General features: G+C 37.9%; 2 protein-coding genes across 3 annotated transcripts; both read left to right on the top strand.

Moving 5' to 3' along the window:
* Positions 1-382: 382 nt before the first annotated feature.
* aldh3a2b (aldehyde dehydrogenase 3 family, member A2b) lies at positions 383-13,667 on the top strand. 2 transcript variants are annotated; one of them, XM_074612180.1, is made up of 11 exons: positions 383-516; positions 3,915-4,077; positions 5,082-5,313; positions 7,443-7,528; positions 8,059-8,267; positions 8,366-8,483; positions 8,714-8,855; positions 9,011-9,177; positions 9,293-9,392; positions 10,845-11,083; positions 12,633-13,667. In XM_074612180.1, the coding sequence occupies exons 2-11, from the start codon at positions 3,916-3,918 to the stop codon at positions 12,645-12,647; spliced, it is 1,470 nt and encodes a 489-aa protein (XP_074468281.1). In that variant the 5' UTR covers positions 383-516; position 3,915; the 3' UTR covers positions 12,648-13,667. The 2 variants fall into 2 exon arrangements, with proteins under 2 accessions (XP_074468281.1, XP_074468280.1); XM_074612179.1 differs by lacking the exon at positions 383-516 and having other exon boundaries at positions 3,888-4,077.
* Positions 13,668-14,835: 1,168 nt separating this feature from the next.
* On the top strand, positions 14,836-23,087 carry ca4c (carbonic anhydrase IV c). Its single transcript, XM_074610728.1, has 8 exons — positions 14,836-15,376; positions 18,272-18,319; positions 19,552-19,716; positions 19,839-19,984; positions 20,823-20,915; positions 21,024-21,090; positions 21,247-21,410; positions 22,341-23,087. Exons 1-8 carry the CDS (start codon positions 15,223-15,225, stop codon positions 22,527-22,529), a joined length of 1,026 nt encoding a protein of 341 aa, XP_074466829.1. The 5' UTR covers positions 14,836-15,222; the 3' UTR covers positions 22,530-23,087.
* The last annotated feature ends 397 nt before the right edge of the window (positions 23,088-23,484 follow it).

The following is a 23,484-nucleotide window of genomic DNA, read 5'->3' as shown; positions in this document are numbered from 1 at the left end:
CAGTTTATATATATTATATTAAGTAATTATTATGCATAATACACAACTTGAGATATTTTACAGGGACTTTTTTAATTGTTTGTGATTAATTTAGAGGGCTCTTTGTCTTTGGCTCATCATGCAGTGTGGTTTGTTTAGCAGCCATTGCCTACAAACAACATGCAAATATGTGACACACATATTAATCATAGGTCAAAACTGCGCTAAATGTGGCTGAATTATAAAAGGCAGAAGTGGTAAAACGAAGAGCCGTTTGGGAGCCGAAAGAGCCGGCTCTTCTTGGTGAGCTGAGCCAAATGATCTGGCTCACTAAGAAGAGCCGGAATTCCCATCACTAACAGCTAGCGGCTAGCCTGGTCCTCCTCCTGTGTGTGTGTGGGGGGGGTGTGACCTAACGGAGAAGGAGGTCTGTGTGTTTTTCTGCCGCTGTCATTGTTCAGCTCCTCTGCTCTTCTGCGGGTAATCTCTCCATCAAGACCGTGAGAGGATCTCAAGACATTAACTCCAATTAATCAGGTAGGAATAAAACCAAATATGTTGTGTTTTACTCTCTATAGTTTGTTGATCTGACGGCTGACAGACAGCGACAGACGGAACTGGGGAAGGTTCGCGAAACCAACTCACAAACACCGTTTTATTTGTTAATAAATATAACCCTTTAAAGCTATAAGAGCTTCAGTCCGATGGTGTGACAGATTTGGAAGATATTTTATGATACCTGTGGAATAGTTAGGGTTAAAACAAAGTTATAAAGGTCCTATATAAAGGCTACTAACTACAGGATCATCTACCGGATGTCATGGTTATAGTTTATTGTTCTGTCACTGTGTAACCATAGTTTGTCATTACTGCACCTTTAACTCTGACCCAGTAGCTGTACTTCTCATGGAGGTTTCCTATTACTATTCTATTATAACACAATCTCTGTTTTCTATAAACAAAGAAAGGGCAGCACAGACTACCATTTAGTAGCAGGAGAGACATTTAAACTGCTCCACTGCTAAAAAGAGAGGTTATTATGTGGTTTAACTGGTTTTATTATTAAACAGTAATATACAGGCTACTTTTGCAGTAGTGGAAGAAGTGTTCAGATCTACTGCTTCTTTAGTAGATTGCGTTTTCATCTGTCAAATGCTTCAAAAGTTGCTTAAAGGGTCATTTAATTGCTGTTTTGTAATTGCTTTTCCCCATGTTGTCCATGTATCTGTTTTTATGTTTTTTCCACACTCACAATGATGTTTGGTTACAATTGCCCAGAAGTCTTTATAGATATATATATATATTTTTTTATACTTAATTTTTTCCCTTTTTTCAAGGTTGTTTTCGTATATGCAATTTACAGTTCATAATTACAATAGTTTATAAACCAATTTTTAGGTAGATTAGCTTATAGACAAACTCATTATGTACACTAGAGAAAACAACTTCAACATTCAAAATTGAAATAAAATTAAGAAAATAAATAATAATAATAATAATAATAATAATAATGATAAAAAGAAAGAATAAAGTTAAAAAAACAAAACAAACAAACAAAAAACACACATGACAAAAAAAACCAATAATAATACAAAATACGGGAGTAATAATAAATTAAATAAACAAATAAGTTAATAGAAAATAAAAAAAGGGGGGAGGGGAGGGGAGGGGAGGGGAGGGGAGCGCAAATATATAGTAATAACATTTACATCTTTATAGATATTTAAATCAACATCCTTCTCACAAACACTAACCATACACCCCATGCAACACACACACACACACACACACACACACACACACACACACAAGGCAAGGCAAGGCAAGGCAGCTTTATTTGTATAGCACATCAGCAACAGGGCAATTCAAAGTGCTTTACATAAACATTCAAGAACATTGCGACAAAGTGCAAAAGAACATTAAGACATAATTAAAACAGTTATAAAAACATAAAAACATTAAAGATTAGAAAATAAAAACAAGCTAAAAATAAAAGCTAGGATAAAAGCTAAAATAGAATATAACACACAAGAGTAAAAGCTCTAGTGCAGTATCAGATCATTATCTGGTTTAATAAAAGGCAGCAGCAAACAGGAAAGTTTTAAGCTTTAATTTAAAAGAACTCAGAGTTGGAGTTGGTCCTGCAGGTTTCTGGGAGCTTGTTCCAAATATCTGGTGCATAAAAACTGAACGCTGCTTCTGCATGTTTAGTTCTGACTCTGGGGACACTAAGCACACCTGATCCAGATGACCTGAGAGGTCTGGATGGTTCATAACATAGCAGAAGATCAGAAATGTATTTTTGCCCCAAACCATTTAGTGCTTTGTAAACCAGCAGGAGTATTTTGAAATCAATTATCTGAGAGACAGGGAGCCAGTGTAGAGACCTCAGAACTGGACTGATATGATCCACTTTCTTGGTCTTACACACACACACACTTGTCTTTTTTGATATATTAACTGTATTGTTATTGTTGTTATTGGCATTTTTCCACATTTTCTGATATTTTTTAGATCAAAGAGAATAAATTGATAATGGTTTGTTGTAGCACTATTACTGATGCATCATCATTTTAATTTTGCAACTGGTCAAGGTGGACATTTTTAACTACTTTACATACTGATACATACTTTAATCTATAACAATTCATATTTCATAACTAGATTTTCCGCTTAAAATCTTAAATGTAAAGTACCATAGCTAGTTTTCTTTTTAATCAGGTGTGTTTGTTTACTGGCTTCTGAACCGGCTGGGTGAGTTTCACTAAACAACTTATAAATATTTGTTATATTAACTACAGTTTGTGTCCTGTAGCCAATCACATGACATGTTTAAACAGTTTACTACAAAACAGTCCAAAAGAATTGTTAACTTTGGCTGACTAACTTTCACACTCTGAAGAAAATAAAGCCGGACATGAACTGCAACACCCAATATCATACTTACACTTACCAAAAAGAAGTTTATTGAAGTGTACTATTAGTATACTTCTTTTAAACTTGAAATAAGAGAGTATACTTTTAGTTTACTTTTTATGTACATATCAGAGATATACTTAATAAAAGTATACTTAAGTATATTTGGCTTATACTGACAAGTATATAGAAAAGTCAAAGTATACTTGGCTCATACTGACAAGTATACCGAAAAGTCAAAGTATACTTGGCTCATACTGACAAGTATACAGAAAAGTCTAAGTATACTTGGCTCATACTGACAAGTATATAGAAAAGTCAAAGTATACTTGGCTCATACTGACAAGTATACAGAAAAGTCTAAGTATACTTGGCTTATACTGACAAGTATACAGAAAAGTCTAAGTATACTTGGCTCATACTGACAAGTATACAGAAAAGTCTAAGTATACTTGGCTCATACTGACAAGTATATAGAAAAGTCAAAGTATACTTGGCTCATACTGACAAGTATACCGAAAAGTCAAAGTATACTTGGCTCATACTGACAAGTATACAGAAAAGTCTAAGTATACTTGGCTCATACTGACAAGTATATAGAAAAGTCAAAGTATACTTGGCTCATACTGACAAGTATACAGAAAAGTCTAAGTATACTTGGCTTTTACTGACAAGTATACAGAAAAGTCTAAGTATACTTGGCTTATACTGACAAGTATACAGAAAAGTCTAAGTATACTTGGCTTTTACTGACAAGTATACAGAAAAGTATAAGTATACTTGGCTTATGTGGACATTTATACAGACAAATCTAAGTAGACTTGGCTTATATGCCTTCTTGTACTTACTCTTTTGATCGAGATATACTTAAGAAGTATAATTAAGTATTCTTGCCTTTTAGGCCTACAGAAAGGTATACTTGGCTTGTAGTTGGGCTTACTTTTTGATAGAGTAGCCTATTAAAGTGTGTGAGGTCAGAACAGCAGACTAAAGCTATCTTTTCTGTATATTTTCCCAAGGATGTCTCGGGAGCAGCAGGCGGTGGCTCGTGCCAGGAAAGCCTTTGAAACAGGCAGGTCCAAGTGTTTGGATCACCGGATCCGCCAGCTGAAGAACCTGCAGAGGTTATTCATTGAGAAACAGAGCGTGATTTCAGATGCCGTCAAGAAAGACCTCAATAAGGTGAGTAGTGAGAGGCTCTTCCACACGGCTCAAAATAATCAATACCTGGTCTCCAACAAGCTTGAGAGTCAGGGTCTGAGAATAAAACTAATCCGAGTCATATCTGAGTCTGAGGGTCAGACTTTTGTGTTTCTTAGTCTGTGCAAATTAACTACAAGCCATTAGCTCTTAGTCTTTTCGATGCTACATACTGTTTAGTGCAGTGGTTCCCTAACTTTTTCACATCAAGGAACCCTAATCTGACACAAATTAGACCCCCATTTGATAAGATTTTGTCCCAGGGTCCTCCATCTGTTAGGATTTTTGCTTTTAGACGTTTTATTACAGAAAGCGTATGAAACCCATGACCAAAATAGTCATACATTCTGTCATTGTGTTACTTATGGATGGAAATAAAGTGAAAAATAATTATTCCCCTTTTTGCAAGGGATCCCCTGGAACCCCCTCAAGGACCTCGGGGGTCCCCAGATCCCACTTTGGGAACCACTGGTTTAGAGTGTCTATTACATGTTTTCATGGTTTAACACAACACATATATACTGTATTGTGTTATATATGTTATATATATTATAACAATAAAGTGCTGGACTTATTTCTACTGGTGTTTACACAGTTCACAAAAATGTTATCAAGGCATTCAATGTCTAACATTAATATAGATTAGAAAATTAGAATCAAACACTAGAATCATATGTACAAACAATTGATAAAATCATTTCAGAAAGTCAGAAGAATTACCCAACATCAGAAAAGTAAATCACAAATTAAAGACAACAGTTGTAAAAGAAGAAAAAAAAAGTCATTGATGCAAATATTAGTAGTTAGTAGAAAGTAGATTAGAAAACATAAGATCTCCACAAAGGATGGGATTAACATGATTAAAGTGGTTACAATTTTAAAACTCTCTTGGTTTTGCAAGCAGGCTTTATAGTGAAAACATACAGTGAAAATAAATACGACGTCAGCAATGAGCAAATAACTAATGTTATTGTCTTCACCCCCAGAGCGAAGTGGGGACACAGCTGTACGAGACTCTGGGTCTGGAGGGGGAGATCAGCCTGGCCATCAAGAAGCTGAAGGAGTGGGCGGCACCTCGGTCCGTGGAGAAGAACCTGCTGACCATCTCGGACACCGTCTACATCAAGCCGGAGCCGCTGGGAGTGGTGCTCATCATCGGGGCCTGGAACTACCCCTGGGCTGTCACCATCCAGCCGCTCATAGGAGCCATCGCTGCTGGTACTATAGCATGCTCTGTGTGTGTGGTGTGATGTGGTGTGGGGTGGGGTAGGTGAAAGGGCATTGTGTGTTTTTCTGCATACGTGGATGTAACAAAGTCAGCGTTCCCATTTCTATCTGATTTCATTGCCACTTCCCCCTGTGATGACCTTGAGAAGGGATCTGTCTAATCTCAGACACCATTAGATGAGTTTTGAAACACTGATGCAATATTTGAACTTTTGCCACTATTTGTTTGATGGAGAAAAAAGTTCATTTTGCACCCTGAAGGTACCTCAAAGCTCATATAACAACTCTGTCTCATTTTTGGAGACAGTTTGTTTTTTCAGTTCTCTCTTATTCTTCTTTTATTTTTTTAGCCCTGGTCAGTTTCTTTGTCTTGTGATCATAACCACTTCAGTTCCTGTTGAATCAACGCATTGCCCAACATTCTTTGCTCTCGATCCGTTTGTGATTATTGGGTGAAAGGTCACTTTGTACTGCAGTCATGAGAAAGTTATAAGATTAGCAGTAGATCCAGAACGAAAAAATATGTGTCCACTAACGTGTGTATTCAACACACATGCAGGTGATTATTACGTGTGCATGTTGGTGCGTCTGCACGTTTGAACGTACTTGTGTCAACTTTGTGCCCTGTAGCTATCAGTGATGGCTCAAAGGACAAGGTTAAATTCTCAGTGAATCACTACTCAGCTCCAAGATAATCTGTGAGCTCATGAATAATTCATTTCTGTCTCAGAAGCTACCTTTAAATGGCCACCCTGCCCTGAGTGCTTTGGCTCGACCCTCATCACTTTTGTGATGCAAACCTCAGTGTCGAGAGTTTGCATTTGACTGTTTAGCATGACACTGCAGTATTTTAACATTCTTTTGTCTTGTTCTTTGTTTGCTTGAATCTTTTGTTCGTTACTTGTGATAGTTTTGCATTTTAATGCTACGCGAGCTGCTGCAGGTAGTCCGAAAAACAAAAAACACTGGTGGCTGAAGACTTAAATGAGTCCTGTCGGGCTGCAGCCCTTGCGATACGTGTTTGCACAGCATGGACTTTATCCTTTGCTCCAGCATTATCAGATCTTACTTTGACAGTCTTATCTAGCCAGCAGTCACAAATCTTTTCTCTTGAGTTATTGGCCAATACAGATAATCAAATAAAAGTTTAGGTCAAAGGCAACTGTCGACACTTGCACCAGACAAAATGATTTAGATGTAACACATTTAAAGATTTTAAATATAGACTCTTATATTATATATAATAACCTTTGACACATAAATACAGTTACAGGTCCAGAAAATGTGTGTGCGCGTGTTGTGTCTTCAAGCACAACCTGCTGACAGCCGTCAAAGAAAATCTAAAGGTGCATTAGAAGTTGCATAAATAAAATGCAGTTTCTCCAATACTGAGAAGTGCTTTTTGTAGCGATGACAAGGACAAACGGGGGGGAAACAAACAGATTATGATAAAGGTTGCCAGTTGAGGCATCTGTTTGATAACCAACAGACAACAGGACAAAGTAAGCAATTTCTTATCCGACAAAACAAAATAGCAGTGTTTAGAAATGTCTTCTGAGATGTTTTGACAATTTATTTCCAAGGAAAATGCTGTCATTTCAGCAAAACAAGTCTCAGCAAAGCAGATGTGGTCTATGTCATAAGTGGAAAAACATTTGCCCCCCTTTACAAAAAAAATCCCCTGATATATACACTACCTGCTCAGCAACAAATGGCAAAGAGACACAGTATCTGGGGAACATAATGGAGCGTTTAACAGCGAAACAGACACATATTTCCTTCAGGAGTTGGAACAGACCAAAAACAGGGTGAATATTGACTCAAGTCAATACTAATGTTGTTTTGTAACTGCTGGTTGTGTAAATAAGATTTCACCATATCATGTTATCATGTGATGATTTCAGTGTTGTGTTCGCAACTTGTTTCTGCCCCCAAGTGGCTAAAAAACTCAAGTTATTGCAGGTTTAAATGAAGGAACAGTGGTAGAAAACACAACTATAAGGAACAAGGGAGCAATAATTGGGAATTTTAGAGGAAAGAAGAAATAAATTATACTTTTAAGAGTGGACCACATGTTTCTATCTTGTAATATCTTCTGCTTTTGTCATTAACCTGTCCAGGTAATGCAGCTGTGGTCAAACCCTCCGAGGTCTGTGTTCACACTGCAAAGGTCATGGAGGAACTGCTGCCGATTTACATCGACAAAGTAAGGAGGGGAGGATTCATGAAAGTGATTCATGAATTGTAAGAATATTGTTGTTTCTTAAGCAGACATAATTGACACTGAAAAGACAATTGAAATATTATATAAAATATAGAAAAAAGAAAAATGAACTTTCTTAAACAGGATTATTTCCTCTTTGAACAAAAACACAGATTGGGCCATGTTTATAGTCCATGTTACTAGCCTTTTTTGGCTCCATGTGTACTGACACAGTATATCAGGCAAACAATATCTACCTTAACTATAGTATATAAACTGTACATGGGCAACCATGCATACAAAGCCTCATAACAGGAAAGTAAAAGTGTTTGCTTGGCTCTTTTAATGTGAAAAATAACAAACAACCAGTTTTATTTGAATCTATTATTTCCGCAAAATATGTATAAAGACAAAAAAAGACGTATCACAAGACTTGATTAAAACTGAGCACTACAAAGACATATAACATGTTGCTTGAGGAACTACACGCTGCATTGTGATAACTGAATGTGTGTTTCTACGCTGTGTGTCAGGAGCTTTACCCCGTAGTAACCGGAGGAGTGCCAGAGACCCAGGAGCTGCTGCGTCAGAGGTTTGATCACATCTTCTACACCGGCAACAGCATGGTGGGCAAACTGATCATGGAGGCTGCTGCCAAACACCTGACACCTGTCACCCTGGAGCTGGGCGGCAAGAGCCCCTGCTACATCGACAAGAACTGTGACATAAGCATAGCCTGCAGGTCAGAACGATGATTAACTTTCGACAGTCCCTCTTTTACTGTAGCTTGTAGCTGTTCCTTTCTGAGAGCCTTTTATTAACTCTTCCATTACTGTGTAGGCGTGTTGCCTGGGGAAAGTACACTAACTGTGGTCAGACCTGCATCGCCCCAGACTACATCCTGTGTGAGCCCAGCATCCAGGACCGGGTCATCGAAGAGGTCAAGAAGTCCATAAAGGTACAGAAGACCTGAAAACACACAAAGGAATTGTCATTTATTCGATTGTAAACTTCAAAAACAACTGATTCTTTATCAAAGGCCCAAAATGATTAACAGCTATAACCTGTAATGTATGTAATGTGTTTTTAAACCTAAGTGTACCAAAACAATCCTCTTAATTAATTCTCTATTATTTGCCTGGTTTTACAGTAGTATTTGTGTAGTAATGAGATTGTTTCCTCTGTCAGGAGTTCTACACAGACAACCCAAAGACCTGTCCTGACTACGGACGCATCATCAACCAGCGCCACTTCAAGAGAATAATGAACATGTTGGAAGACAGCACCATCGCTGCAGGAGGAGACAACGAAGAGTCAGACTGCTACATAGGTAATCTTACTGACAGCCACCAACTCTGCACATGAAAATCAATCAGGAGGGAGATTTTTTCATGGTTTTCATTCAGGCATTTACACAAATTTAAGTAATGAAGGACAGACTATGAATAACATGCATTATAAATAGTATTTCTGTGTTGCGTTTAGCCCCCACAGTTCTGCGGGACGTGCAGCCAGAAGCGAAGGTGATGCAGGAGGAGATATTTGGACCTCTGCTTCCCATCTTGTCGGTCAGCGGCCTGGACGAAGCAATCAAGTTTATCAATAAAAGAGAGAAACCTCTGGCCCTTTACGTCTTCTCAAGCGATAAAAAGGTATCTAACAACTGACTTTCCACACGCACAGCAGATTAGTTGACAGATGCAGACCTCGACATGTACAATATGTAGATTTAGACTCCTGAGCATAACATGAATCCTCTCTCTATAGGTGATAAACAGAATGACAGACGAGACCTCCAGTGGGGGACTGCTGGCCAACGACTGTCTCGTACACTATTCTGTCAACTCTCTGCCTTTCGGGGGAGTGGGTGAGTACACACAGCGACAACTAAAAACAAGAGTTCACTCTCTTTTCCTTACTCACCTGAACTCACCTGTTCAGTCACTCAGTACTCTCCAGTGGGCAATCTCCAGGTCTGAATAGTGAAGCCAATCAAGGAGGGTTAAAAAAAGGAGATGTAACGAAGCCATATCGCGTCATATCATTGGGAAACATGAGGATGATGAGAAAGTCTATGAGAAAATGACCCTACTTTTCACTTGATTTATTACCTCAGTAAACATTGTAAACATGAGTTTATGGTCTCAATCGCTAGTTTCAAGTCTTCTTTAATACAGCATGATGTTCATTTAGTAAATTATGGTCCCATTTAGAGTCAAATAGACCATAAAGCAGGGTATGCTTTAGGGCGTGGCTACCTTGTGATTGACAGGTCGGTACCACGGCGTTGTCCGGTCTGTTTGTTGTCTGTGTTTTCATCTTACAGCTTTAACATTTTCACAGTGTGTTTTCAGTTCATGAAAGTTAGTTGTAACATTTTGGTCGTCTTTGGTCTTAATTCAGCGTTCGGTTGTACTTAGCTCCACCCTCTCGTGTCACTTCTGGTTGCAAAAAAACAAGATTGCGTTGGCATCAAAAATACCGAACTCAAGGTTTCAAAACGGTAGTCCACAAACCAATGGCTGACGTCACGGTGACTACCTCCACTTCTTATATACAGTCTATGGTACTACCTGTGGAGGCATTATGGTGCCCTCTAGTGTGACATTATGGCGAAATAAAGTGAGTGAGCAAGTGTCCCTTTAGGGCACAAACATACCTGGTTAAATAAAGGTTTCAAAACTAGGGAACTTTTCTGTGCACATACACACTATGCTTGAAAAGACCAGACAATATGATTTATGGTTACAAAGCTCAATAAATACAAACCATGTATGCAGTGCATCACTGATAACTTTTTAGACTGATTTCCTACCTTTCAGACATCCACTAGTTTTCATTGATCTCAGCTTATAAAGACTTGGAACTTGTTGGAGTTAATTAATCCATCACAGTAAACATATTCGGTTCAGAATTAGGTTTTCGCATACAAGGAATTTGCCTTGGTTTTGTGGTACATAACGGTCAAAAGAATCAAAGTTAGTTCAAAGAAAACAAGTACTGTAAAACTCAGAAGTTTTAAATACAAAATAGAAATGTACAATTAAAATAATTGAAGAGCTGTACAGTGTTTAAAATGAATATGGATGGAATATGAAACATATTGACTAAACAATGTGCAAATATTCACAGTATAAAGGAAAGAGAAGTAAAAGAAAATGTGCAACGTTATATTTTTTGTAAGTGTTTAGTTACCACCGTGTGGTAATCCAACTGTTTTGAAATCTCTTCCTTGTTGGTGTGTTGATTTAAAGCCATCAAACTTGAGGACAATATGTGTTCACCCAGTCAAACCTTCCCTCTCTGTTTTCATGTACAGGAAACAGTGGGATGGGCTGCTACCACGGCAAGTATAGCTTTGACCAGCTGAGCCACCTGCGTAGTTGTCTCATCAAGAAGCTGAATATGGAGGGTGTGAACAGCATGCGGTACCCGCCTCACACACCCAAGAAACTGGGCTGGGCGCGCTTCTTCATCCTGCAGAACGTAGACCTGGGCTGGATTGGGCAGATGGCGCTCTTAGCCGTCCTGGCTGTGGTGGCTGCTGTCGTGGCGCAGGTGAGTCCCAGAGGAAGAGAGAGAAACACTAAACCATCTTCAAGATGTTTGTACATGTATTCTGTTTTTTAAACGTTGTAAAGAACTGGGGGGATTTAAATGCAGGGTATCAACTACTTGTCCATTTTGCAGAAGCCAAGTGCTCAAGGTTTAACTTCAGTGTTGGAATGTAACTAAGTACATTTATTACATTTATGCAACTTTATACTTCTACTCCACTACATCTCAGAGGGATATATTGTACTTTTTATTCCACTACATTTATCTGACAACTTTAGTTATTTTTCAGATTACAATTTTTCATAACCTTCCTCAATTCCTTTAACGCATTAAAGCAATCGATCTTCCGGAGGTTGTACCAGGCTCAGTTTTAAAGCTAGAGTGAAGATACTGGCATCATATGAAACTAGAAAACCTAAGGAATCCATTGATACCAACTAATCATTGACATACTGGCTCGTCGCGAAGGAGGTTAAATAACGCTGCAAATTTACGCAAAATTTTGGCGAGGAAAAACTGTCATGGCCATTTTCAAAGGGGTCACATGCAGCTTTGGGCAAGTCATAGTCAAGTCAGCACACTGACACACTGACAGCTGTTGTTGCCTGTTGGGCTGCAGTTTGCCATGTTCTGATTTGGGTATATTTTTTATACTAAATACAGTACCTGTGAGGGTTTCTGGACAATATTTGTCATTGTTTTGTGTTATTAATTGATTTCCAATAAAAATATATACATACATTTTCATAAAGCAGCATATTTGCCCACTCCCATGTTGATAAGAGTTTTAAATACTTGACAAATCTCCCTTTAAAAGTACACTTATGGACAATCATGCGATTAATCGCAATTAAATATTTTAATCGATTGACAGCCCTAGTATAAACTATTTAAAAACCCTCTTGTATTAGATGGAAAATGTATCGCCCCATAGCTGAAAACAGCGCTGTTTTTCTGAGTTCATGAAAAGTTGACTACAAACATATGATGATCTTATAGATTATGATGCATCGCTGTAGATTAAACTACCCAACAGTATATAAAGTAGTTCAAATTAGCTCAACCTCAATCAAAATACATCATCCTCATCGATGCAGCAGTAATATTAATCCAAAAACATCATATATTACAGTAAAAAACTGCCAGGACCATTTTACTGCATAATGAGTACTTACTTTTGATACTATAAGTACATCTTGCTGATAATACTTACAAACTTTTACTTATGTTTGGGAGCTTTTTGAAGCTTTGAAACTAACCTTGTAATTTTTTTCCATCTTCTCCTCTATTACTGGTGTATTGTTACCTTTTATGGCGCGTTTACGTTTTGGCACTGTCCTCTGCAGTTCGCGGAAATGCATTTCACATCGCCTCTGTACTCGTGTACAACACAGGATACAAACACGACAGGAACCCAAAAACGTCACAGTTTATACCTTTGAGATACTCGCCAGCCACTGTCATTCTGCAAGCAGTGTGAACATAGAGGAAGAGAGAGATGAAAGAAAAGTGATTAAATGATTAAGAATATCTTCTTTTTTTTCTTCAGAATTATCTCCTTTGAAGACATCCCGCTGCTTCCCAGACAACAAGTGTCTTGCTTGAAGAAAAGAGCAACATGAATGTCATACCATTTCATCAACGAGTTTCTCTATAAATCAGATCAGCAGGTCCGCTGTTATATAGGGAATGTTTAGGATGTTGCATTAATCCATTTTACATTTCAATAATCAGAAGTACACGTATTACACGGAGCTCTCTGTAGCAAGCATCTTATTTGCATGAAGGTAATTATTTATGTATGGCTCTCACATTAGTGTTCAGCTTTACTATGCTCCATTTTAACCTGTTATATGAGGTTTACATAGTTAAAAAAACATTTTAAACACACTTTAAATTATAGAATATAATGCATTAATTCTGCTACGAATGATTTTAAATGAAGTAACAAAATGTTTAACACTACTGTAAGACTGATATGAACAACACCTGCAGCATTTGCTAACTAACAGTTAATGTTCACTGAAGGGCCGAACAAAATTAAGTTAGTTTTGCATTTTCTGCATAATGTAATTGTTTTTATTGTGTAGGAGTTACCTACAGTTCACTTTGTGTCCATTCCATTTCAATGATGGATCAGCCATTAACTTAACATTCACCCTGAAGGTACTTGATGATTTCTGTCCGTTGTAGGTTTGTTATTTTCGTCAGTGTGACAACAGAGATGAAGACGAAATGTCCAGTCTGTCTCTGAGACTTCAAGTGTTCAATCAGGGACTTTTCAGTCCTCCTTTAGTTAGTTGACTACAGCCTGTTAGAATCAAACAGGATCATGTGAAGGATTTTTATTTTCATTTCATTTTCCTAAAAACACCAAATGCCTGTAACTAATTTAAGCACCCTTGTAACTTGTTTGGTAATCTTTAAAGAACAGTAGTTGTTTTTTGTTGTTTGTTTTTTTAAATAGAAATTTAAACCGTTACAATTTTAAGGGATTTTTAATTAACAGTTGAATAAATATACACATTTATTTCTATATTATTCTATATTGATTAATATTCAAATAAATATATTTCTACATGTATCCGTTTGCGATTTGACTTTCATTTTATTATTTTTTTATATTTGATTTTCATAAACTGTGTGTATACAGTAAACTATATATATATACACACACACACACACACACACACAAAGTAACTAACTTACTACTAAGTACTGTACTTAAGTACAATTTTGAGGAACTTTACTTGAGTATTTTCATTTTATGCTACTTTATACTTCTGATCCACTACATTTTAGAAGCCAATAATGTCTTACTGCATTATTTGTCAAAGTTGTTTTTTTTATTTTAGTTTATTTAACAAAGTGCAAATTAATAAAAATTAACATGGTATAAAAAAAGAAATGCCAGAATTAGCCAAAAGGCTATTTTTCATCTGTTGTCCCTGGCCAAGGTGTTACAGACGGCAACTTAGAATACATCAAAACAAAAACATAAAACAGGACATGCAGTTTACATTTTCTTTTTGCAGATTCAGATTATTGATACAGAAAAAATCTACTAATAACGTATGATGTATTATTATAGATCAAGCCACCCAGCAGTATATAAAGTAACCTAATTACCCACCTTTACCCACTGCAACATTAACATGATGAACATATTAATGCATCAATAATAATCCAATAATATAATATATATTTTTCTGAGACAGGCCACTCTGCATAATGAGTACTTTTACTTATGGTACTTTAAGTATATTTTGATGAGCTTATTTACAGTGTTTTTCCTGTCTGCAGTAGCTGTTTCAGTCCAGCAGGGGGCAGTGGTGGCGCTGCAGAGAGAAACAACAGCAGCTAACATAAAGTTAGCTAAATCATTTATTCTGTTAGAGGAGTTTTCTTGGTAAGAATTCATGTCGTTTAGCTGAGTTGTGATTACAGATAATAAAGATCTCACCACACTCAATTTAAAGGGAAAATCCCTCACTACCCGGGTGTACTGAGTAATCTATGCATGTGTTCTGGTATTTTCATTCATCTACTCCTCTTTAAAAAGTACCTAGGTTAGACGCCTGTGCACATATCACTACATAGTGTGCCAAGGAAGTGCTTACATTAATATTTTAGTAATTTTACTTAAAGCCAGAGTAGGCAGGATATTTGTGGCACCATTGGGAAAAAAATCCATAATAACCTTTCAGCATATTGTAATTCAAGTGGTCTGAGAGAAAACTAGAATTGACTAGCTCTCTAGAACCTTGCATCACAGTATGTCATCTCAAAGGGCTTTACGGGCCCACAAGTTTGCAAAGAAAACAGGACGGTAGTTCTCATAGAATTGCCACAATATAACGGCATCAGGATCACAATCATGATGAGGATGATGTATGAAATGAATGACTAATACTCGTACTGGTTACTGTATGAAGCACGTGCATATTCTGGGATTGTGACACAGCTTTTAGTATGAAGGAGGCAGATTTAAGTTTAACACACAGGAAACTAACTGGAAATAATAACACCAGCTGATTTTGCCACCAGGTGTCTGTCTTTCCTCGTTCACACACCTGACAACTTTCTCTCTCTCTCTTTTTAACACATACACACACACACACACACTTGTTGTCATACTCATGACCATCTCCCTCCCACCCTCGAATGCAGCTGAGAGTCAGTATGTGAAGGCAGCTGAAATTAGTCTGTCAGGGTCTTTTCTGGTTTCTGTGCTGATCATGGATTTTTCTGTCTACCTCCTGACTCTGCTTTCTCTCCTCTCTCAGTGTACAGGTAGGACACACACACACACACACACACACACACACACACACACACACACACACACACAAACTTACAGTACGAGGACAATTAAAACTGCATACAAAAACTATGCTTGGGTTCAGTTTACATCACATTCTTTCAATTTGGAAGTTTTTAACTGAAATGTCTGATTAATTATCAACTATTAAATTAGTCACCAACTATTTTGATTAATCGGTTTGAGTAATTTTTTAAGAAAAAAAGTCAAAATTCTCTGATTCCAGCTTCTTAAATGTGAATATGTTCTGGTTTCTTCACTCCTCTATGACAGTAAACTGAATATCTTTGAGTTGTGGACAAAACAAGACATTTTTCACCATTTTCTGACATTTTATAGACCAAAACAACTAATCAATTAATCGAGAAAATAATCAACAGATTAATTGACAATGAAAATAGTCGTTAGTTGCAGCCCTAATCATGTTGCTGAGGTTGCGGCTACTTAATATATACTGAAGAGATTGTTGGAGAGTTTTGTTAAGATAGATCACAGCTGTAATGCTTTGTGAATGTGACTGCTAACATTTTAAACTTTTACAGCTAGAGAACTCAAAGGCAGCGATTGAGAGGGATCATAAGATACTTACAAAGCAGAAAAAAAACATTTCTGCAACACAGAGATACGCATATTTTTACAGAATTTTCTCTAATCTTTGCTTTTTTCATGTCGATTAATAGCCTGTTTTACTTCTTTTTTTTTACAATTCAAATAAACACACATACTAGTGATGAGTAGGGCTGCAACTAACAATTATTTTCATTACCAATTAATAAACCACAGATTATTTTTTTCTCAATTCATTGATTAACATTTGGTCTGTAAAACATCAGAAAATAGTGAAAAATACCTGTGGAAATAATTTTAGAGCTCAAGGTGACGTCATCAAATGTCTTGTTTTGTCCAAGCAATGGTCCAAAACATTAAATTTACTACAATGTAAGACAAGAAAAAGCCCATTTGAAAAGCTGGAACTGAAAAAAATACTTAAAAGATGAATCAATTATTAAAATAGCTGCAGATTAACTCTATGTTGATGAACTAATTGGTTAATGGACTAAACTTTTGCAGCTCTAGTTGCTTTGTTTTAAAGTGAGACAATGTAATTTTTGTTGAAAAGCAGCTACTAACATCAGCTAACATCAGCCACCACAAGCTGCTGGTCATACCAGACCAAGTAAGATGTACTGAATTGAGTGTTTTCTATTACTTATGAGTTCAACTTATCATTTGCAAGAGAGACAATGTCTTATTTATTCTTTCAAAACGTACATTGTGTCACTTTAAAGGCTAAAAACGTTGGAAACCACTGATTTAATCGATGCTTTTTCTCTAGGATGTTGGTTCATTAGAAATATCCTGTAATTATACGGACAAGAAAGGACATTAAAGCTGGTGTATTCCCAGTGGATTGTCTCAGGTTTGACTTTTTCTGTGCTGCTCAGTTTGGCACAGGTGTATGAGCCAGGTGGAGCAAAGCCAACCTCTACCTGTGCATTGTTCTCAGTTGGTGAGAACTGTTGTCCCCTTTCAGAGAATGGCATTGTGGGAGGCAGCAGGGTTAATCTGAGTTCCTATATTAGCTAAATGGTTCTCTATAGCGCCTTTCATTCCCACCGCCGAGTCAGACACTGGGGTTTCATTCACATCAGCAACACAATACACAACCACAGCACAAGACTAAATGACTTCACCTGCACCTGTTGGATGGACATAAGGAGTTGGATAAGCCAGCGATACAATCAGTATAATCACGACCACTTCTGACATAATCATTGGAATCAATAAAGGATAATGGCTTTTCTCTATCTATTTTAATATGCCAAGTCAATAATGGCAATAACAGTTTTTTTCCAATGTTTTTCTGCCAAGAAATGGAAGGATGAACTGGTTTTGGTGGTCCAAGGTCACAGTGACCTCACAAAACACATTTTTGGCCATAACTCAAGAAATCATATGCTAATTATGACAATTTCACACAAATGTCTAACAGGATAAAAGTATTAAGTGATAACATTTTGGACAGACATGGATGTAAACTGCTACTTGACTGGTTGGTTGGCGGAGAGACATACAGCCGCGAGGTGGTTATTCTAGTTTGTTTTTAACAGAACATCAAAACTATGGAGAAAAAAACATAGTTTTACATTTGTATAATTTAATGAATTCCCCACCAAAGCACATGTCATAAAGTAGTTTTGTGTTTTCAGCCTATTGTTGCCACAGCAGTTTTCTAGCTAGTTGGCTACATAAGTACTCATTAAAGTAAATCATTACCTTTAAGCAGTCATTGTGGTTTCTTTTTAACCCTTTATGTTCAAGTTATTATTTGTTTGTGTAACCTCCAGTTAAAATAACAGCTGGTGAGGAGGTCACCGAGTGTGTCCTGTGACTGTCATACATCGTCCATTTGTCATAGCTGACGATTTTGTCATGGTTTTTTTTTGCATATAAGTGCTGTCAGAGAATTTATATTTAACTGATGAGCACAACAAATCCATCTGAAGGACAGGATTAGTAATGTGAGAATTAATAATTATCTTGGCTTATGTGTGTGTGTGCATGTGTGTGTGTGTGTGTGTGTGTGTGTGTGTGTGTGTGTGTGTGTGAGAGAGAGAACGTGTTTTACCCGCTCTGACTTCTCAAAGTTCAGCTGCAGAGCACAAACACATTAGCAGATCAGCCAGTAAGATTGCTGACGGAGAACAAAAACACTGTGGCTAATGGAGCGTGAAAATGAGAAGAATTAATACTCATTTATTAACTGGAGAAAGCCAAGTTGTTTGGCACAAGAAAGAAGTGTCCTGAACACGAATATACTGTACTGTATGTCTGTGTCTGAACTGAGTGATGTGCTCTCTCTCCAGCTCAGTGGTGTTACCAGAGCCAGTACTCCTGTGATGACACATGCAGAGGTAAGACGCAAATGGAAAGAATCCTATATGTTTTAAGAGACAAATCCAAAAATTGAAAAAAGACACTGGATATATCCATCACAAGCACGTGATCTGTCAAAGCGTCTCTGAGTAAAACCACTGTACACTACCTGCTCAGCACCAAACAGCAGACAGATGCAGTCAGCGACTACAGCTGGTGAACATAGTGGAGCATTTAGTTGCATAAAGAGCCAGATATTTCTCTCAGGAGTTGGTCGAGACCAAAAACAGAGCTGGAAGGAGAGTAAATACTGAACTTGGATTCATCAGATGGATGAATAGATGAATGTTTAGGTTGCTTTATGTCTGCTGGATCTGTTAGCTCAAACATTGTTAATCTCTACTGTGCGCACAAATCCCTTCTCCTCCAGTTTATCTCAAAGGACTTTATAAACGTCACCGTTTTTGTGGACTTTATTTAGCATATTCTGTATATTCTCTTCGGCCCAGATGTCGAGCAAACATCGGATTTCTGCAGAAGTCCAGGTCCGTCCTCTCCCACTCAGGTTAACCTGTCGTTTACCTGTGTCCATAGTTGTTTTGGTCCGCACCAGAGTACGATTACTACGTTCACAACTGCCCAAACGAACTGCACCAGAGTTTGATTGAAACAGACTAAATGTTGGCTTGTGAAAGCGCCCTTTGTCCCTTGTAAAAGTGAAGCTCCAAAAATGCTGAATCCTACAATACCCATAATGCAACTCAGTCATATGTTTCTTTAGATCCCCCTACATCTTAAATGCTCACTTCTTTCAAACACAACACCTCCAGTTTTATGATGCATAAAAAGTCTCAAGCCCAAGCAGAGATAACCCAGATCATCATCATCATCAGGTTTTAGCAGCTTCTAAGAAAATCATAATTTCATTTAAATTCAAATAGTCCTTCTTGATCACTCCCATGATATTTTTTTTTATAGTTTTACAGCCAATTCTTTACAATGCACCAAAACAATGAGCTGAGAACAACTGAAAGCAGACTATAGTATGTTCATTCCCAGTGGGATTAGCAGTATACTTTACTAGTATACTATCAATCTTTTCACAACAGACGGGGTGAACTGATGAATGTTGTGTTTTATGGAGCTTTAAAGTTACTATGAGCAAGGAGAACTTTATTTTCAGCTACGGCTGACATGTTCTGTCTCTCTCTGTAGCATGGGGTGAAGCATAACATTTGATGTTGTTGCTGCTGCTGTTTGTGTTGTTTAGACCCTATCCACTGGGCAGCTCAGTTTCCTAGCTGTGGAGGGTTACGCCAATCACCAATTAACATTGTCACCAGCAAAGTGCACGTCAACAGCGCCCTGCCACCCTTCAACTTCATCGGTCACACCAACACAATCAACATTACAGTTGAAAACAAAGGACACTCTGGTAATTAAGAGCCTGCTTTTTTTATTCTCTTCCCCTCCAGACCATTTTTTTTACCAGATGTTAAACACCTCTGGCTTGTTAATATACGCTTAAGTTTGACATTTGTATCCTCTTCCCTATAGCTCACTTTGCTTTGCCGCAGTCGGTCCGACTGACTGGAGGAGCTCTGCCCGGTCACTACAGAGCCGCCCAGTTTCACTTCCACTGGGGAGGTGATGGGAGACCAGGATCAGAGCACACCATCGACGGAGAGAGGTTCCCCATGGAGGTAGGCCTGTCACAATAATTACTACATTGACTTTTTTTGCTGACTTCAATATTGCCCATTGTGGTTGTCTACTTAAGAATGTCACAAACATTTCAGCCAACATAATGCCAGAATAAACAGCAGGTTTTTCCCTACCATTATAAGACTTGAGCATTTCGCAGACATTGCACATTTTTTGTTAAAAGAGGGCCTGAGAGTCCATTTTATTTATTGTTTTATTTATTAAGGATATTTTAATGTTTTTTACATTCCCACGTCTGAATATTCTTAAGAATTAAAGTTATTGCTCTCTTAAAGGGTGTACTTGCATTATTATGCTATTATATTATCCTTATAGTCAGAATAATATCGTTTAACGCAATTATTTCTCGGACAATATATCCAACAAAATTAGTTATTGTGACAGGCCTAAAAAACTGCTACTGTTGCAAGGTTGGACAAGCTTGACAAAGTGACGATGTCGGTTCTGTTCAGCCGGGTGCCGCAGTGTGTATTACAGTTTCTGGGTGTCAGACTTAGTACTTAGGAAGGGTCAATTAGGTTCAACCATGGGACAGTTTTTCCACCACTGTCCTTTGGGGGCCAACATTTTACAAATATGGTGGAAGTAGGACTAACGTATTAACAGGAGCCACAGCTTGCATTTGTATTGATATCTACAGTATCAGACAATCAGAAGAGAAAAATTGCTACTACCCTTTATTTAAGTAATTGACCCTATAATCAGAGGGCGGTTAATGTTTTAACAAAGGTGTGTGTAAAACAGAGCACTGTTGTATAAAATGCCCTCCACTAATACGGCAATTTTTTTCTCATTTGTTATGTTTTGGGTTTCCAGCTGCATATAGTCCACATCAAGGAGCCGTACGGCTCTCTGACAGAGGCAGAACATGATATGGCGGGTATAGCTCTGCTTGCTTTCCTGTTTGAGGTAATGCATTAAGCTTTATTCATCTTCATAACTCTTTTCGCATTCTTAATAAAAATAAAAAATACTTTTTAGGCTTTTGTCATAATGTTGGTGGTGTCTTCCTCACAGGAATCATCAGATGATCATCCTCATTTGGACGGAGTAATAGATGCTTTGGGCCGAGTACAAAACAATGGTATGATTTTGGTTACTTAAATGTGAAGAACATAACTAACTTTTATTGTATAAGTGCCCTTAGCCTTTTAATGAAATAAATTTTTCTCAGTCTGTTGTACAATTTAACCAAACTAACTTTTCTTCAAAACACTCTACTCTTTCTTTCTGTGTTAAGGCAGCAGCACAATGATCCCAAACTTCAGACTCAGTGACATTATCCCGTCATCGAAGGACCTCCACAGTTACTACCGCTATGTGGGCTCCATGACAACTCCAGGATGTGAGCAGGCAGTTGCCTGGACGGTGTTTCACAGGACCCTGTCCATCAGCAGTCGACAGGTGAGCAACTGCAGTTTGAAGGCTCGGGGTCTGCACACTGGTGACAAACTAGTGTTCCTGGTTGTATTTCCTAAACAAATCTGTGAACCTTTAAACAGACTTTTGACATAAAATACAGATACAGTAAAGCCTTTTGAAGCCTTTTTAAGGTACAGTGTTTACCCCTCCGCTCACTCCTCCCTTTCCATGACTGTGATAAGGTGAACCGCTGAGTGCAAAACCGTGGTAAAGTCGTTCACCTCGCTCAGAGGCCATCCTTACCATAATAACACTACTTTAGGAGCAACGGAAGTCAGACGCGGCTGGCGGTACCACGGTTTTACACTTTGCGTCTCACGTTACCGCAATTTCACAAGCGTGTCGGAGAACGCCGGGGGCCTTCAGGTAACGTAAAAACATGAAAGGCTCTCTCTAGAGCCAGTGTTTGGTTTGTCCGTTCTGGGCTACTGTAGAAACATGGGGGACTCTGTGAAGAGGACCCGCTCCCTATGTAGATATGAAGGGCTCATTCTAAGCTAACAAAAACAGGATTCTTATTATCAGGTGATTATACACAAATGAAATATGAATATTATATTCCATTTCTGCTAATAGATCCCCTGATCATTCATTAAATTACTTCTACATGACAAAAAAGTTTGGTAGAAAGTTGTTACTTTATGTCCCAATGCAAAATAAAACTTTTGAGATTAGATTTTTGGGAATTAAAAATAAGAAGTGTCTCTTGTAATGACTTTCATTTTTTAGAGTTTCTGTTGAAGGTCAACATTCGGAAAGTAAATGTTGAAAGTCTGAAGGATCAGTGGCTGGAAAAGTAACCTTTGAGTCACTGAAAGACACATTAATGTCCCTTTTTTTTGCAGTTTAAAAATGACTTTATACTGAAACTTTTGACTAAGAAATGTTAAATCTTTTTCCTCTTCACTCAAGCTGGATCTAATAGTTCAGCAGTGCCGATTCTGGACGGGACAACCCATGACTGACATCTTCAGACCTACGCAGCCTCTGGATGGCAGAGTCGTGTACCGGTCCAAGGCGAGCGCTGCTCTGACGAGCGGGATCCGCCTTTGGTTCAATGTTTTCTCAGTTGTGCTCGGGACAACGTGTCTGATACACTGACCCAGCACATGAAAACACCTAATTTAAGTGACAAAAGCTACTGTATGTATAAAGGCAACTTTTACCTGTGTGATAGTGAAACAACAATCTGTTAATCATGTTTATGGTTATTCATTCAACAAAATGTCACCTGCATTTGCACATAAAATACGGCCCTAAATCCATCATGATTGCTGTGACAGTGAGAGAAGAAGTTATAGTGCAAAGTGACTGTTGAGCTCACCCCATCTGGATAGCACTGTCTCTGTGTGAGTTTAAGGAGTAGGGTCTTTACCTCAGCAGGCCTTTAACTTCCCACATTTTTGTTGTCATTAGGAGTCAATATGTTAATTTTGCACACTATGGCTTTATATTAACTCAAATCTGCTTTTCCTTAAATGCGTTTTTTCAGTGAGATAGAAGTGTGATGAATAAGAAGTGTAGATTTAGGGGTATACAGTAAGTTTTTTTTCTTTCTGACAGTTAATAGCTGAGGGACTCGATTCCTAAATGTACTCTACACTTGTTTGTGGGAAAACCAGATGAGTTCTAAAAGTGCATAAATGCCAGTGATTCTCAGCCAGAGTAACAACTTCCTCTGTTTTCCTGCTTATGATATGATATGAGTCTCTTTAAAGGGATAGTTTGGGTGTTTTGCAGTGGGGTTGTATGAGGTACTTATTCATAGTCAGTGTATTACCTACAATAGATGACGGTCGGCATGTCCCCAGTTTGGAGAAGCAGACAGGAGTATCAGCAGAGGAGCAAAGCAATGCACTGCTGAACGTATTTTAGACACCTAAAAGAAAGAGCCACCTAAAAAATTCAATTTCAGTTAAAGTGTACGCTATATTTACAATATTTTTGCCAGTTTACTTTGCTGTGAAACAGCTATACGGTATGTTTTTGATGGGGAACTGAAGCCGTTATCTATGCTCTTGCCAAAGCCACCAAACTCCATTGAAAAACCAGTAAT

Source organism: Sebastes fasciatus, chromosome 16, assembly GCF_043250625.1.
Source record: "Sebastes fasciatus isolate fSebFas1 chromosome 16, fSebFas1.pri, whole genome shotgun sequence".
In the NCBI taxonomy this organism is placed as follows: domain Eukaryota; kingdom Metazoa; phylum Chordata; class Actinopteri; order Perciformes; family Sebastidae; genus Sebastes; species Sebastes fasciatus.
The sequence above is the reverse complement of the archived record's forward strand: the minus strand, read 5'-3'. Positions and strand labels throughout refer to the sequence as shown.